The sequence below is a fragment of the Globicephala melas genome, chromosome 18, assembly GCF_963455315.2.
Source record: "Globicephala melas chromosome 18, mGloMel1.2, whole genome shotgun sequence".
In the NCBI taxonomy this organism is placed as follows: domain Eukaryota; kingdom Metazoa; phylum Chordata; class Mammalia; order Artiodactyla; family Delphinidae; genus Globicephala; species Globicephala melas.
The window spans coordinates 78533642-78551139 of NC_083331.1; the positions used below are offsets into that span (position 1 = coordinate 78533642).

The 17498-nt window shown below is 60.0% G+C and overlaps 1 protein-coding gene across 2 annotated transcripts in view; it reads left to right on the plus strand.

Moving 5' to 3' along the window:
• Positions 1-10010, plus strand: part of TMEM255B (transmembrane protein 255B) — a 32604-nt gene extending 22594 nt beyond the window's left edge. The window contains exons 7-9 of one of the 2 annotated variants that reach the window (XM_060288035.1): positions 939-1098; positions 4266-4412; positions 9440-10010. In XM_060288035.1, coding sequence (XP_060144018.1) covers positions 939-1098; positions 4266-4412; positions 9440-9607 — 475 coding nt within the window. In that variant the 3' untranslated portion in view covers positions 9608-10010. The remainder of the gene's footprint in view (positions 1-938; positions 1099-4265; positions 4413-9439) is intronic. The other variant, XM_030856628.2, reaches the window with a different exon arrangement.
• Positions 10011-17498: the final 7488 nt, after the last annotated feature.

Here is a 17498-nt window from a genome sequence, read left to right on the forward strand (position 1 = left end):
CGTCCTCGCACGCTGCACCCACATCTCATTCAGCCCTCACACATTCTGTGAGGCCGGGCCCTGGGCTCCATTCCACAGATGAGAGGACCGAGGCTCAGGGCTGCCGGGAGGTGGGGGGCAGGGGAGGCCTCCCGGGGAGCCCTGTCCTGCTGTGGGCTGTGACCGGCACAGGTGACCCGTTTCTTCCTCCCCGGAAGGCCGGGACCCTGTCTCTGCCCGCTGGTCTCTCCGGTCTGGGGACGGGGGCGGCGGTTTGCCCTGTGTCCTCCCCCGTCCCGTGGGGCCCAGAAGCGCTGCTCTATTCAGTCTGTCCAGCTTCTCACCTGTCGTCTGGACCAGTGCAAGGTCCCAGCTCCGTGGGAAGCAGAACCCTCCCCACACCGTCTTTTAAATTTCGTGTTAACAGCTTGAATACCTACATTAAAGCCAACAGGGAGTTTACTGTTGCTTCTTGGAGACCCTCCCTGAACTGTTGAAAACCCCAGGGGTGTAGGCTGCAACACCCTTCCCCCAGAGCAGGAATTCACCCCATTTCCAGCCCGAGGCTGCGGTCCAGAGCCTGCACAGACCACGACCACGGGGCCCAGGCCACGGGCCAAGACGAACCCCCTCCGAGGCTCACCCCTCTGTGCTCCCTGCCAGGACGGCCAGCAGCCGCTAACCCCTGCTGGCTCCGAGGGTGACCGGGCCGGGGCTCTGCCTGCCGGGGCCCCTGCTTGGGGCAGGCTGTCCTGCTCAGAGACCTGGGCCCCCTCCCAGGTGGATTCTGGGCTTCCTGGGACAGCCCTGCCCCCAGGGCCTCCCTCCGCCACCTGAGGGCCTGGGCCCTCCCAGCAGAGCCCCCGGCCCATCAGTACGTGGAGCGTCTGCCCCGCGGGCTCAGGCGGCGAGGGGGCCCCCCTGCAGCCGTGGGTGACGCTGAGCCCCTCCCCGCACAGCACCGAGCACCCGCCCACCTACTACGAGTTTGTGGGCGTCCGCGGCTGCCAGGACGTGCTCCACCTCTATCGGCTGCTCTGGGCCTCGGCGGCGCTGAACGTCCTAGGCCTGTTCCTGGGCGTCGTCACCGCGGCCGTCCTGGGGGCCTTCAAGGACATGGTGAGTAGCGCCCGCCGCGCACTGGGCAGACACAGCGATGGGGACGTGGGCTCGTGGAGCCGGCAGCCGTGCTGACCGCAGCCTGGGGACACTTCAGTCCCTCCTCCCCGAGGCTCGCGCCACCTGAGCCGGTCCAGGGAGCGCGAGTTCAGCGGCAGAGAGGGGCACCGAGCCTGGCGCCTGACGGCCGCATCCATCCCTTGGTGGCCCGCTGAGCACGGAACCCCAGCGCCTCCGATCCGGTAGATCTGGGGCTCAGGCCTGTGCTTCCCGAAGTCAGGTGACTCCAAAGTGAGCCCCCGAGAACGTGCTGCAGCATCTGGGCGGCCCTGGGCAGGGACCGCACTGCAGGGCCCGTGCCTGAGGGCACCCTGCAAGTCTCTCCGTGGGCAGCGTCCTCTCCAGGGGACCGGCTGTTCCAAGCCGTGTTCTCGCGCGGGGCCCAGATGGTCCCTCCCGCGACCTGACACTTCATCCGTGGAGGTGCCGCACGGGAGGCCACAAGCGCCAGGAAGAGCTCACAGCCTCCCACAGACCAGCAGCCACCCGCCCATCGCCCGGCTTTAACGAGGAGGAAGTGCAAATGCACGTGCAAACACCCCCTGCGGGCCAGACCCCATCCACAGCCCACACTGCCGAGGGGAGGCTTGTTACCTCTGCCCCAGAGACTGTGGCCCTTGGCCGCATTTCTCAGCCTCACCTGGAGCCTCCCGAGATCAGTGACATGTTTCTGGGAGGTTTCCTGACCCCGGACAAAGCCCGAGACACCACGGGAGACCCTGGCGACCCCCGCCCCACTCCCACTCTGCGTGGTGCAGACGCCAGGCCCAGCTCCCGCTCGGTCGCAAGGTGTCTTTCCGTGCGCGCACAACAACATCCTGTCCTTCAAGGACGAGGGCCGCCTGCCCCCGGGACGCCTGGGGTCCGCAGGGCCCACAGTGCGGTCCGGGGGGTCCCTCGGGCCGCCTGCCCCCGGGACGCCCGGGGTTTGCAGGGCCCACAGTGCGGTCTGGGGGATCCCTCGGTGGGGCTTTTCCTGCTGTGACCGGGTCGGAGTTTTCTCTCTCCGCAGATCCTCAAGGAGAGTGAGGTTAGACTCGATGGCTACACAGAGTGTCTTGTTCGGGTCCTGCCCCTGGGAGCCCGGGTGGAGGCTGCTGGCTGTCCCCAGGGATGGCCGTCAGCCCGGTGGCTTTTCCAGAAGAGGGCCCTGTGCTCATGAGTTTATAATAAAACTGCTGGAGCTTCTCTCGGGAACGTAGCAACGCCCCAGAAAGGCCACTTGTCACACGGGACACAGAGTTACGTGTCAGCCCCGCTCTGGACAGTTTCCTCTCTCACACCCAGAGCTCAGGGGTGTTGTAAGAAGCAAGCAAGGTGATTCCTTAAAATTTTACACCTGCGAGTAGATGCTCTCGTAAGTTAATGGATCTTATAATTTAAGAATTATCTTAAGGAACGAAGACACGTCACAAGCCACCCGAAGCTCTGGGCGCTCAGGGCTCCGTCCCGTGGGGTGCTGGGTGGGTGGGCGGGCAGAGCGTGGAGTCTCGGGTCTGCAGAGGGTCTTCCGAGGTGGGGTTGCCCCGGCAACGTGGCCACGCTTACAGCCCAGCCTGGCTGAGGAAGGGTCTGCGCTGGCCTCAGGTATGAGAGCTGCAGGTGGACAGTCCTCCTGGCCCAGCTGGGGTTTCCTTGCCGTCATGGGAGGCTCGGAGGTGAGAGGGTGCACGAGGGGTCAGGGCAAGGCCAGGCAGTGCAGGCGCCTAGCGTCCCCCGCAGAGTGGCCGTAGTTCCCAGAGTGAGGCCGCCTCTGGGAGACCCCTACACCTCCACCCCATCCTCCCCAGGCCCCGAAATGCTGAGCCAGCCAGGCAGCTCCTCTCCAGCCCATGACGCCCTCTGGACCCTCGACCACGACCCTCACCAGCCCCCTCGGCCTGGATCCCTTAGCCAGGCCTCAGGCCCGAAACGCTCTCCGCAGCCCCAGGGCCCAGCTCTGGTGGTACCGGGCCACGTTGGGGCGCACACAGTCGGCCCTCAGCTATGCTTGTTCGTGAATAAGTCATCAAGGCATCGAGTTGGCTGCGCTTGGGCCCCGTCCTGAGTTTTCCGTCCTCTCTCCCTGCTTTCAAGCTGCCTGTTCACTCCTCGGAGTTTAACTGACTCGCCGCGCAGACCAGAGCTCCTGGTAGGAGCGGACGGAGCACTAAGCCTGCAGCATGAAGGAAGCGCGACGGGCCTCCTCCTTCCTGGGCTGCCTGTGTCCCGAGGGCAGGGGCGGCGAGGCAGCTCTGGGGGGCTCTCTGCCCCCCCCTCCTCAGGACCCTGCTCTGGCACCTCCAGGGCTTCTGATGAGTTTTCAGATGCTCCGTCTGTGCTGCTGCCCGTGCTGTCGCAGCCCCTCCCGGCTCTGCAGGGCCTGCCCCGTGGGTGTCAGGCGGGATCCAGGTTCTGGGCTCTTAGGGAAGGTTGCACCTCTGGTCTGGGAACCCCCGAGCCCCCCATCGGGAGCGGCTGGCCTGCCTCTGGAGAGGGGTACGTCCTACGGCCCGTCCTCTCTGGGGGCGGGTGAGAGGTCAAGAATCAGGGCCCACGTTCTGTTTTCCTTTGGGGAATCAGAGCCTCCCGTGAGCTAAGGAAGCCGGAGTTGGAGGAGTTTGGGAAGCTCTGGTCTTGGCTGTGCTGCTCCAGAAATCCGTGCGGCCAGAGCCCTACCCCTGCCTGTGCCACCCAGAGCCCTACCCTGGCATGTGCCACCCAGAGCCCTACCCCGGCCTGTGCCACCCAGAGCCCTACCCCGGCCTGTGCCACCCAGAGCCCCTGTGGGGAGAGGGCCCTGCTGACTAGAGCTGGGGGCAGCTTTGGAATCAGTGCCCCTCGGGGATGCCCGTGACACACGCTCCTGGAGCAGACAGGTGGGGTTTCCTCACTTTTCCAAAAAAAACCCAAGAGAGCCTGGGCCTAGCTGGGCCTCTCGGCGGATCCCGGGACAAACAGGAAAAGGAAAAGCAAGAAGAGGCCCAGCTTTTGGGTTTTAGTTCTGGTCGGAGAGAGGCTGGCGAGAGGACTCAGAATCTCTCCCTTGGGGACTCCGCCTTCCTGAGCGGCTGCCAAACGGGGCTCCCCAGAGCAGGGCTCGGCTGACACGTCTCCATCCTTTGCAGCAGGTCCCGCTGTCCCAGCTGGCCTACGGCCCGTCCACAGCGCCTCAGGCCCTCTACAACCCCGCCCAGCAGATCCTGGCCTCCACGGGCTTCGGCCCGGTGCCCCCGGCTGTCCCCACCTGCTCGTCGTACCCGCTGCCCCTCCAGGTAGGCCGAGCGTCCCCGGGCCGGACCGTGCTCACGTCCCAGGCAGCTGTCATCCAGGGAGTGCGGCTCGGGTGGGACAGGGGGGTGGGGGGCTTGGGTTGAAGGAAAAGGGGGGGGTCTGTGGCTCCCCCTCCCGACTTGGGGTGATGCAGCTGGTGTGGACCAGCAAAGGGGGTGGGACGACCAAGGGATGTGGCGGGTGACCCCAGGCCCCGCGCAGGACGTGCGGCATCCCCGGGGGCATCTGGGCATCCTTGCTCCGTGTGGCCCTGGTGACCCAGCCCGCCACGTCTTCCGGGGCCTTGAGGTTTTCTGGCCCCTGACCAGGTCCCACACGAGTTGCCTGCAGTTTCCTGGCCATGTGCCAGCTGCCGGGCCCCTGCGACAGGGCAGCGTCACTGAGTAGAGCTCACGAAAGCGGCAGGTGCACAGGCCTCACCCTAGTACCACTCTGGTGGCCTTGGGGCTGCTGTGGAAGGGGGCACGCGGGGGTGAAGCCTGTTCATAGAGCAGCGTCCCGCCCGACCAGCTGTCACTGTGGTGACCAGGACGTCCCCAGATGTTGCCCTGTGTCCTCGGGGGGCAGAGGTGAGCACCTCTGGCCCAGAGAGCCTGTTGGCCTCTGTTTTGGCGGGGGCGGGGCGGTGGCCTTGGCACGTTCTCTGGTCTGTGTCAATGACGGCAGCCCCTGAGCGGTTCTGGGAAGTTCGCGGGGTCAAGGTACCGGAGGGGCTGCGTCTGTGTGCGTGGGCAGGTGGGGTGCTGAGACCCCGGCTGTTTGCTGTGAGGTCACACATCTTCATCTGCTGCTTGGGGTCCCAGCGCTCGAGGGGTGATGTTGACGGGGCATGAGAACTTTTCAGGGCCAGAGGCTGTTCAGGGCAGGTGTATGTATCCACCAGCTCAGGGACAGAGGCGGCGGCCAGACTTGAGGCGGGGCTGAGGGGAGCGTGGTGCCCGTCTCTGCAGCCCCTTATGACTCAGACTCGGCCCGGCTGGCCGCCCGGGGCTGTGGCACAAGCCCGGCCAGCGAGGTCCACGGTGGCCTCCCCAGGCCCGACAGCTCGTGGGGCTGGAAGCGGGTGTGGGGTCTCTGGGCCCCGGGGCGCAGGAGGTGTGGCGAGCTGAGAAAGCCTGCAGCCTCGTCCTGCCCGGGGCAGGCCCGCTGGGCGGGGAATCAGGGGCCGCTCTACCTCCCCGTGGAGGCGCAAGTCCGTCCTCTCCGCGCCTGGCTCCTTCCGCTCGCCGTGAATGTGAAGCTGGCGGCTGTGTGCCCAGGGCTCCGGGGGCCTTGGAATTCCCAGAGGAGGCAGCGCCACGTCTGTCTCCGAGGAGTGGTGGCCCACGGGCTGTGTCATGGGAGGCCTCCTCCTGCCAATGAGGGGCAACCCCTTAGCTACCCCACCAGTCCTGAGCAGGCGCCCTGGCTGCACGGGGACCCGCAGGCTGAGTCCTGAGTCAGGGAGGGGCCTGGCTCGAGAGTCCTCCCATTTCTAAGACACCGAAAGGAATTACCCAAGCGTCAGGAGGTGAGCTGGCTGCCAGTAACCCCCCGTGGCATCACTTCTCACGGCGGGTACGTCAGCTTCCCCGACACCCAGGTGGCCGTCCTTGGCGGCCCTCGTCTTCCCTGGGAGCGTCACCTGCATCCCACCTCCGGGCCATCCTCCCTGGTCCCCATCACGGGAAGGACCACGTCATCTGGGCGTGGCCTGTGTCCTGGGCTGTGCTCTGCCTCTCATCTGCTTAGTTTGCTGAACCCAGAACGTGAGACCACAGCTGGAGGGAGGGCCGGACCCATGGCTGGTTGGCCGCCTGTGGTCTCAAACACCAGCTTGGAAATGCACGGACGCTGAGGAATGGGCGTGCTCCGTGGGCCGCTGTCTCCCGTCCTCCGAGCGTCCACCGCGAGGCCCCACAGTCACGCCCGCACACGGGGACTCCAGGCAGCTCGGGGGCGTGGCTAGGGGGCAGAGGCGATCCCCGCAGGGCCCCTCCTCCTGGCTGAGCCCCGGCGTTTGGCTGGTTTAGCACCAGCCTCCCGCAAGCTTGGCCGCAGGGAGGACCGGGGAGGACAGCACCTCATCCGGGGCCTGCTGCTCTGGGTCCTGACCTGAGGCACTGGCAGGTGTCCTGCTTCTGTTCCCCCAGGAGACAGGGCTGCAGGGTGCGGGCACGGTCTCCCCTCCTTACCGCTGGTGCTGGAGAACACATGGCTCTCTTCCAGTGTCGTACTCCAGCCTCATCCACCTTCGGGCCTCTGGCTCATCACAAACAGCAGATGCTCCCAATTCTCCCTCCCAGGGAGGCCTGGGCTCCCTCTACAAGGGCCTAATCAGCTTTTATCACCGGCACATGTAGGAGCGTAATTACATACACGTCAATAATCAGATTTCCAGGAGACGGCAAATCAATGATGCTATGTGTCTCGTCAGGAGGGAAACGACAGATTGATGTTTCTGACTCTGTTCCCATCGGAGGAGGAAAGGGATATTGCAAGTGTCCTGTCCAGTCATTAGCAGCGGAAAACACTCTCGCATAATAGAGGGAGTGAGCAGCTCTTGGGGCTGTTTGGAGCAGCTGGTCAAACGAACAATTGCCTTTGGGCTTCCCTGGTGGTGCAGTGGTTGAGAGTCCGCCTGCCGATGCCAGGGACACGGGTTCATGCCCCGGTCCGGGAAGATCCCACATGACGTGGAGCGGCTGGGCCCGTGAGCCATGGCCGCTGAGCCTGCGCGTCCGGAGCCTGTGCTCTGCAACGGGAGAGGCTACGACAGTGAGAGGCCCGCCTACCGCCAAAAAAAAAAAAAAAGAACAATCGCCTTCGAAGAAAACCCACCTTCCTTATTCCCAGGGCCACCTGGTCAGGAAGTGCAGGAACAAGGACACGCCAAGGATTAACTCACATCCTGTAACTAAGGACCTCGCATCCTGTAACTAAGGACCTCGCATCCTGTAACTAAGGACCTCGCACCCTGTAACTAAGAGGCTTTTTGTCTGCTCCCCGATGGGATTGCCTGTGTGGACAGAGGCTAGTTTCCTCCGTGGTTCCTGGTGGTTTGCTCTGTGGTTCCTGGTGGTTTACTCCGTGGTTCCTGGTGGTTTTCTCCGTGGTTCCTGGTGGTTTTCTCTGTGGTTCCTGGTGGTTTGCTCCGTGGTTCCTGGTGGTTTGCTCCGTGGTTCCTGGTGGTTTGCTCCGTGGTTCCTGGTGGTTTGCTCCGTGGTTCCTGGTGGTTTTCTCTGTGGTCTCTGGTGGTTTGCTCCGTGGTTCCTGGTGGTTTGCTCCGTGGTTCCTGGTGGTTTGCTCCGTGGTTCCTGGTGGTTTACTCCGTGATTCCTGGTGGTTTTCTCTGTGGTCTCTGGTGGTTTGCTCCGTGGTTCCTGGTGGTTTGCTCTGTGGTTCCTGGTGGTTTGCTCCGTGATTCCTGGTGGTTTGCTCCGTGGTTCCTGGTGGTTTGCTCTGTGGTTCCTGGTGGTTTACTCCGTGATTCCTGGTGGTTTGCTCCGTGGTTCCTGGTGGTTTGCTCTGTGGTCTCTGGTGGTTTGCTCTGTGATTCCTGGTGGTTTGCTCTGTGGTTCCTGGTGGTTTGCTCTGTGGTTCCTGGTGGTTTCCCATGTATTTCCAGATGGCTCCTCTGTGGTTCCCACTGGTTTATTCCATGGTCAGTGTGGTTTACTCCCTGGTTCTCTCAGCTGCTCATTTCTGGTAAAGAACTGACCACACACATGCCTGGTGGGAGCTGGGGACCCGCAGATCTGAGGGATGTTCTCTAGAGGTTTCATTTCTCCCCTGAGGTCAGAAAGAAGTGTGAGTTTGAGAGAAAGAAAGCAATGGAGGTGGGCAGGGGCCCAGGGCCCTTGGATCCCTAGAGCCCTGGCTTGTGAGGAAATTCTCTCTCAAAGCCCGAGGTCTGGGGTTCCTCCAGGGGGAGGGGCAGGCAGGCCAGCATACCTGGGCCCTGGACACCTGCTGAGCAGAGAGCAAGGAACCACCTGCCCCCCCCGAAGACGAGAGCCTGCACACACGCACCTGTGTCCCATCACAGAAGGGGTCGCTTGCTTTATTTAATGTTGGTTTTAAGCAGGCGTTTTTAACCTCTAGAAGTTAAAAAAAAAAAAAAAAGAAATTTAAGAGGTTGTTGGCGGGTGGAGGAAAACTGGCAATTTTATTAGTTTAAAGCCTGTGGCCCCAACATTCTCCTTGCAGAATCACCTTTTGCATCTATAGTGTGGGTTCTCCAGAGAAACAGAACCAATAGCCTGTGTGCATGTAGTAGACACAGGTAGAGATCTATTTATAGGAAGAGATGATACAGATATAGATATATAGAGGGAGAGAGCCCAGAATCTGCAGTGCAGTCCACAGGCTAGAGGTCCCAGGAAGGCAGATTTTGCAGTTTGAGTCTGGTCAGTCTGGAGGCAGAATTCCCTCTCCCTCGGGAACCTCCGTCTTTTCCTCTTCAACTGATTGGACGAGGCCCACCCACACTAGAGAGGGTGATCTGCTGGTCTACATGTTCATCACGGCTACCAAACACCCTCAAAATGACATCCAGACAGTTTGAGCAAACATCTGGGCACCGTAGTCTAGCCAAGTTGATGCATAAAATTCACCATCACACTATGTGGAAAATGTTGATGTTCTTGTCTTTTTCTGTAAAATATGAAGTGTTGAGTAAACCCAGGGCCCCAGATGAGCTGGGCAGCCTCTTCCTTAGACAGCGTTTGCACGTCCGTGCATCCCAGTGTCAGGTGGTCACCAGCCACCCTCCTGAATGTCACCAGCCACCCTCCTGAATGTCAAGACCTGAATGTCAATGTGCCCACAGGCGAGAAGGGGGCCCAGTGGGGCTGAATCGGGGCCTCCCTGCGGCCCCCTGGGAATGCACGCTGTTCAGGGAGCGGTTCCCACCAGGAGGGCCTGGGTCTGGGGGTTCGGGCCAGGGTGGGCTCTGAGGGGCGCCAGTGGTGCTGGGCATGTCCCCGGGCTCCCGTCAGCTGAGGAGGCTTTTTCTGTTTGGTTGCAGCCCCCTGGTGGCTTCCCGGCCTCACCTGGCTCCGACCTCTCTCTGTCCGAGGATGTGCAGCCTCCGTCCCAGCCCGGCTCCAGCTGCCGGCCCCCCCCGAATGCCCCCCCCATCTTCGCCCTCACCCACTTCCTCCCCGGGGAGAAACCTCCCCCCTACGCACCGTGATGCAGAGGGTGGAGACTGAAAACTAGTTTTTGGCTTGTTAGAAAACAGAGCAGCTTCTACGAACCCTGCTTCTGTGGCCAACCTCCTGGAGATGCCCGAGCCCCCCTCCCCTCCCTGGGCACATCCGGGCAAGGAGAGGCTGGACCTGCCCTGGCGGGCGGGGAGCCCTGGTGGCTGACGCCGCCTCACCCTGTGTGAAGCCACACACGAAGCCGTGCTAAAATGCCCGCTGGAGCCGCCTTGCTCTGGTGGCATCACTTACAAAACAGTTTCATTTTCCTCCTAATTCGTTAGCACTATTATGATCAAGTGGACTGCGGCAGGTGCCCCCGTGTGAGGACCACTTTCGAGGAAACGTGCTGTGTTTGTATTTATATGTGTGTCCCCGGCGAGGGCAGGGTCACCACCCTCAGCGCTGCACTCCTGTTCCCACACACTCGAGTGAAAACTCGTCCCAGCTCAAATATAAGTGCTGTTTCCAAGGCCCGCGAGTGGTCTGAGGTCTGCGTGTGCTCTGTTCCAATCGCGTCCCGCAGCTGCGTGTGTCCTGTGTCCAGGCCCCCGACTGTCAGCCTTCGTGGAGAATCCAGGGAGCCTGGTCTGTTCTGTGGGACACCCTGTGTGGGCCCCCGCCCGCAGAGCAGGTGCCCCTAAGATGCAGCCTCTCTGCTGAGAGACCCCTGGAGGGGGGGGGCCTCTGGCCCAGCAGCCACGGCCTGGGTGAAGCCGTGCCCAGAACAGACCAATGGCTACCGACCAGGGCCCCACATGCACCTGCCCACTGCCAGACACACCTGAGGAAGCAGGGGAGCGTGGCCTTGGAGCCAATCAAATCCTGGTCGAGAGACAGACCAGAGTCTGTCTCAGAGTTACAGAGTTACAGCCGTGGATGTTTGGGGAAAAGAGATGGCGGAGGAGGGGCAGGAGGGAGGAGAGGTGGGGGAGGGGGAAGGGGGGAGGGGCGGGGGAGGGAGGCAAGTGGCTGAGTCTAAGCAAGGCGTGGCCCCCTCTGCCGCCGCCGCCGGCGAACGCGGTTCTGTCCGACAGACAGGACACTCCCAGCCCTCACATCCAGAAACACTTCTCACTACATGTTCTGAGCATGTGCACCGTCTCCTTAGAGAGGAGGACACGCGTGGGTGCGTCTGGCCCCTTGGCCTAGGGAAGGCTATTTGTCACAGACGAGGCAGGAAGGACCTGGTCACTGGTCAGAGCATGTAGATTGTTTTGGTCCCTGCAGCGCCCCCCGCCCCCGCCAGTACCGCAACGAGGGGAGTCACAGAATTCTTGGCTTCCCGGCACATGAAAGCGATGTTTACACCATCCTGCGGTCTGTTGCCAGTAGCATATGGCTAAAGAAACAACCCACGACCTTAAGTAAAAACACTTCATTCCTAAAAAATACCAAAACAGTAGGGGCTTCCCTGGTGGCACAGTGGTTGAGAGTCCGCCTGCCGATGCGGGGGACACGGGTTCGTGCCCCGGTCCGGGAAGATCCCACGTGCCGCGGACCGGCTGGGCCCGTGAGCCATGGCCGCTGAGCCTGCGCGTCCGGAGCCTGTGATCCGCAGCGGGAGAGGCCACAACAGTGAGAGGCCCGCGTACCGCAAAAAAACCCCAAAAAAACCCAAAACAGTGACAAGAGTAACATCAAAGACCACTGGTCACGAATCACCATGCAAATATAATAATAATGAAAGAGTCTGAAATATCATGAGAATTATGAAGATGTGACACAGAGACACGAAGTGAGCATACACTCCTGGGAAAATGTGCTAACAGACTTGTTTCGCACAGGGCTGCCCCAGACCTTAATTTGTAAAAAAAAAAAAGCAGTATTTGTAAAGCAAGATGTGACTGTGTTTTGTTAAACGTGGGCTCGCAAGCCCAGTGTTTCCAGGCTGGCCTGATCCGATGGGCCCAGCGCAGCCCTGGCCTCTGTGGCCTCCGTGGCCAGGACGTGGCCCCACCTCCTGTTGTCCCGGAACTTCAGCTCCAAAAGCCACGAGCACAGCGAGGTCACTCCTCGTCGATTTGGAATTTTGGGTCAAACTCTTAAGTGGCCAATCCTCCCTAATTGTTTGACTTGCTTTGGGCATATCGTAAAAAATAACAAAACTGGCAGAATTTAGGAGGAGTAATTCCATTGGCTGAGATGCAGCCCGTGGCCACACCGAGAAGCAGCGTGAAGTTAGTTTTTGAAGCATCCTTCGTCTCCCTTTTAGCCCGATTTTGACCCGATGGGCTTGCTGTCCCTCCACCTGTCCGCCCCGTCACCAGACTCACTAGTCTGAGTCCCAGTTCCTCACGGCTTTGCTTGGTAGCCTCTGCGGCTAAGCTCTCCCTTTCAGGGCTTCGCCATCACAGTGGCAGGCATTTGGGGCCTGGGGGGTGCCTAGTGTGACCACAGGACCAGTGTCCCTGTGCCCAAAGCCAGCTCTTGCAGGACGAGTCCCACTCAGCTGTGCGACTTGGGGAGACCATCTTTCACCAAAGAAACCTAGTTTGAATGTCACGTAAAACAATGGTGTATGAAAGGAGAATTCACGCGACTGACTGTGCTCCCTGCCGGGATCGTGCGGAGAACAGGGAAGACGGTTCTTACTTCTGAGGCTCGTTAGACCCAGACGGGTCTTGTTTTGCATAAGGAGGATGATCTCTTTCCTCCGGAGGCCCCTCTACAGCCCACTCGAGACCTCAGCTCTGCTAGAGGCCCAGCAGGCATCCCTGCGGCCTGGGTGTCAGGCAGGGGCAGGAAGGGGCCCCCCGGGCGGCAGCTGGAGCCGGGTAACGGGACGAGCTCCTGCACACTCCCCCTAAACACAGGCGGTCCTCTTCACAAAGGCAAACTCATTACTTTACAAAAGTTATGTGTATCAATGTAGGGACTTTCCATAAAATCTAAGAACTTACGAGTCACTGAGACGTTTACTTATGCTGAGAATCATGTTAGGATATTAGCACACAGATGACAAGCCATCAGGGACCAGAGTGGGGGGAGACCAGATCCCGACTTCCCCCGTCCAGCCTGCCTGCCGGTGCGGCAAAGCCTGGGCCTGGCTCCAGGCCATCCGGGTGAGCTCCACCAAGAGCTCCCTGTGTGGGCGCTCGACGCCAAACCTGCCTCTTCCCAGCCTCATCACATCATCATCTGTTCATTTTGCCGCATCCGATAAGGTCCTGCCAGTCCCGTTTCTCCCTCGCGGCGTCTGTTGGGAGATGCAAGCTCACTGGCACAGATGTTGTCAACATTTATTGGGGACACCTGCGTGGACCCTACAGGCACTTAGGGTTCCGCGTGTGAGGCGCCCAGCCCGGCCTGGTCGGGGCCAGCGCCTGCCCATCTGGCCGCCCTTCCCTGCATGCCCACCCCGAATGCGTCAAAAGATGACACGAGCCAAGCCGCACAGTATTGGATGGACAAGCGTCCCTTCCAGCCAGGGAAACCTCAGCCTAGTCTCATGGGCTCTAGGAGGGATTTTTCCTTCTCCGGGTGACTTCCCAGTGGATCCTTGGTTTTACGTTCTTGGTGTTTTCGGTTCAGTGGGCAAAGACACGTGACACTGAAATGCCCGCAGCCGTGTTGCTCGGGAACGACCTCTGGCAGCAGGGCCGTGGTTCTGACCGTGGGCTTTGCCCTCCGCCCGCAGCCAGGTCAGCCCCCCTATCGCAGCATGGAAACACCTTCACTTGTTTTATTCTTTCCACCTTTGTTGCTCCTGGAAATGTCGGTCAAGGTGGAGATGCTGTCTGATCACAGGAGCCTCTGCGGCCCCTGGGCTGGAGCCTCGGGGGGAGGACGTGCCCCTCCCCCGTGTCCGTGCCGGCTCTGCTGCTGCTCCGTGGGCCTTCGGCGTCCTGCCCTGTAGGGGGCGTTTAACCCAGTGCAAACCGTACCAGGCAAAAGCAGGAGAGGAGAAAGGAACTGGGGCTGGGACTTGACCGGGGCGTAGGGGCTGAGCCCCAGAGCTGCTCGTGTGGGCACGCGGCTCGGAGCTACCAGCGGGAGGGGCTCCACGCTTGCCCAGAACCCCTGCCTCCACAAGGCTGGACCGTGCTCGGGAACAAGGAGGAAATCCTCTTTCCTCCACGTCTCTGGCGCCCCCTACGGTTTCTGCACTCAGATGCGAGCCCCGGGACGGGGCCGTCCTGGAGACAGAAGCCCCTTGTCCAGCAAAGGCTCGAGGTGCCCGGCCTCCGCTTTCCTCACGTGTCGGCAGGGCTCGAGGCTGCTGTCCGCTCGGTCCAAGGAGGGGAAACCAGACGCGGCCAGCAGGCACGAAGGGCCGACTGCACGCCCAACCCGCACCCCGGCCCACTGACCCGCCTGGGGTCCTGCAGCAAGTCCCTCTTCTGCCCAGAGTTTAAGAACCGTAGCGTCCAACCGAGCCAGGGGTCTGTGGTCCGAGACGTCGATCCCCTCGGTGGCTCCGGACCCACGAGCGCCCGGGTGGGGAGGGACCTTGGCTCCGGGCTGCAGGGAGTGAAGCCGCAGTCCCTGGTCCCAGCAGGCCCGTGGCTGCCTTTGGAGCAAGTGGCAGGGAAGCCGGTCGCGGGCCTGGACGCGGGATGACCTTCGACCTCCGAGCACAACCCAGGGTGGGGTCTGCAGGGGCTCAGGGTTTCCCCGGACCGTCCACACCCGCGTGGCCCAACCCAGACTGTCTGCCCTGCCAGGTCGTTTCATCTCGCTGAGTGCCGGGAGTTGATAAAAAATGTTAGACTCCAAGGCCAGCAATTTTGCTCTTGCGCACAAAAATGTCTTTATCCCTCAGCCCAGCCACAAAGAATGTGAACGATTCAATTCCCAGACTGGTGGTGGCTTCCAGGCACCCCCATCCCCATCCCCAGGACCCCCCAAGTCCGGCTGGCCTCAGTGTGCTCTGGGCGCCGTTCCCTGGGGACCCCTCTCTGTCATGCCCTCCCCACGGCAGAACCCGGCCAGGCTCCGCCTGCGTCCTGACGTGTGTGAGACCCGGCCCTGCAGCTCTGACGGGCACCACCAAGGGGTGGGGCTTGGTGGGGCCTCTCCCCTGGCCCCTCCCTCTGCTGAGCGGCCCCGCCTCTTCCTCAATCACAGACTGAGGCTGGTTGGGCGGAGGGGGTCAGGGAGGCTGCTGATGGGAACAGGGCTCCCTGCTGCCGTGGTGGAATGTTCTGGAACTGACAGTGGTGATGTTGCACAGCGCTGTGAAGGTGCTGAAACCCGCTGAGCTGCGCACTGTTAGGGGGTGAACGTTATGGTATGTTACTGGATCTCATTGGAAAAGCACTCAGGGCAGGGCCGGGCGATAGTACGCGCTTGGTTAACAAGCACGACCTTCAGCAGCAGTCTGGTCCGGTCCGAGCAGCCTGCGGCCACCCGCACTGCCCCCCCCCCCCCCACTCCTGGCTTCTCAGTCCTTCTGCATCCAATTCCGCCACCTCTGGGTGTAGGGAGAGAACACAAAGCCGGTGGGAGCACAGGCGCCCCCTGGATGAAGGGGACGTGCCCAGCCGAGCGTCGTCCAGCCCAGACGACAGGAGCAGGGCCAGGCCTCGCGCTGCCAGCGGCTTGTGCGTGGCACCATTACATGCCTACTTCCGTTTCCCATTTGCTAAAACTTTTTAGTTATGAAATTTAATACACCTGCAGAAAGCCTGCTGGAGACCGAGGTGTAACGTGGTGACTCTTTGCAAAGCGAGGCAGTCACCTGGCCCCGGGGCTGGCCTTCCCTCCGCCCGGGGCCCACTCTCCCACTGTTCTGTCCTCTGTAGGGACAGGTGCCCAGCCTCCGCTGAGCTTCCTGCCTGTGAGATGCACGTGTGGGGTTCTGCCGCCGAGCCCAGGACCCGTGACTGCCCCTTTGGCTGTGGGCAGGCCTCGGCTGACCTCGGTGTCCCTGTGTGTATGCGGGGCCCCTGGCTTGGATTTGGGGCACATGGCAGACCTTGACTTTGGAGGACGACACCCGGCCAGCGTCCGTGGGGTTGGCCCAGCGCAGTCTCAGCTGCGGACCTGGCGTCCTGACCCACCGAGATCTGGTCCTGCGCGATCCGGGAACCTTTCATAGCTGTGGGTGCGGGGGACACTCCTTGTAAGTTTCTTCTCGTGGTGTCTGTGACCCCATTTCCTCCTTGTTAATGAAGCGGGGCCCTTTGGACAGACAAACTGACCGCTGCTGTTTCCTGTTCTGTGCAGCGCCCGCCTGGTCTTCTGCCTGTCCTTCTGTTGGGTTGTTACTTTCTCTCACTGATCTGCAGGAAGAACTCGTTCTCCCTTCTGGGCTAGCCCACGTTAGCGGGTTCACGTGGTTCCCAGTATCTTCTGTTCGGAGCTGGTCTCGTCACCCTCTTTATGGTACCTCGGTGAACAGATGTTCTTGGTGTATCTACTGACGGATATGCTTGTTTATTTTTAATAGACTTTACTTTTTATAGCAGGTGTAGATTCACAGCAAAATGGAGAGGAAGGGCCACAGAGTTCCCACAGGCCCCCTGCCCCACGCAGGCGCAGCCTCCCCCCCATCACCATCCCCCACCCGAGGGGCCGGCCGTTACCATCCGTCCCCGTCACCCAGAGTCCGTCGGCTCTATTCGGGGTCACTCAGTGTTGTACATTGTGTGGATCTGGACAAATGTTTACCGTCCCGTGTCCGCCATTACCGTCTCATGTGGAGCACCTTCACTGCCCTAAAAACCCCCCATGCTCCACACTCTCACGCCTCCTCCCCTAACCCTCGTTAACCGCTGGTCTTTTTATCGTACTAGCTCCATAGTTTTGTCTTTGCCAGAGTGTCACGTAGCTGGAATCATACACTACGTAGCCTTTTCAGATTGGCTTCTTTCACTGAGCAAATGTGCATTTAAGTTTCTTCTACGTCTTTCCATGACTGGATAGCTCATTCTTTTTATCACTGACTAATGGTCCGTCGTCTGAGTGTAACACAGTTTGTTTATCCGTTCACCTACTGAAGGGCATCTTAGTTGCTTCCAAGTTTTGGTAATTATGAATAAAGTTGCTATAAACATTTGCGTGTACATTTTTATGTGGACATTAGTTTTCAGTGCCTTTGGGGAAGTACCCTGGAGCACGATTGCTGGATCACGTGGCGAGAGTATGTTTAGTTTTGTAAGAAACTGTCTCCCATGGTGGCTACACCATCCTGCGTTCCCACCAGCAGTGCTGAGAGTTCCTGCCGTCCCATGTCCTCACCAGCACTTGGTGTTGTCTGTGTTCAGGATTCTGGCTGTTCTAATAGGTGTGCCGTGGCATCTTACTATTGTTTTAATTTGCGTTCGCCCTGATGACATATGACAGATGAGCACGTTTTCATGTGCTTATTTGCTATCTGTGTATCTTTGGCAAGGTGTCTGTTAAGGTCTTTGATCCATTTTTTAATTAGGTTGTTTATTTTCTTATAGTTGAGTTTTAAGAGTTCTTTGTATATTTGGGGTAACAGTGCTTCATCAGATATGTCTTCTGCAAATTTCTTCTTCATCTGTGGCTTGTTTTTTCATCCCCTTGATGGTGTCTTTGCGGAGCAGAAAGTTTTCATTTTAATGAAGCCCAACTTATCCATTATTTCTTTCATGGATTTTGCCTTTGGTGTTGTATCTAAAAGGTTATCCCAAATCCAAGGCCATTTAGATTTTCTCCTGTGCCGTCTTCTAGTTTTATAGTTTTGTGTCTTACTTTAGATCTGTGATCCATTTTGAGTTGCCTTTGTGAAGGGTGTGAGGTCTGTGTCTAGACTCGTTTATTTGCACGTGGAGTCCAGGTGTTCCAGCCTTCTTTGTGAGGAGACTGTCTTTGCTCCATTGTGTTACCTTTGATCCTTTGTTGAAGATCAGGCGACTATTTTTGTGGGTCTGTTTCTGGGCTCTCTGTTCTGTTCATTTATCTCTTTGT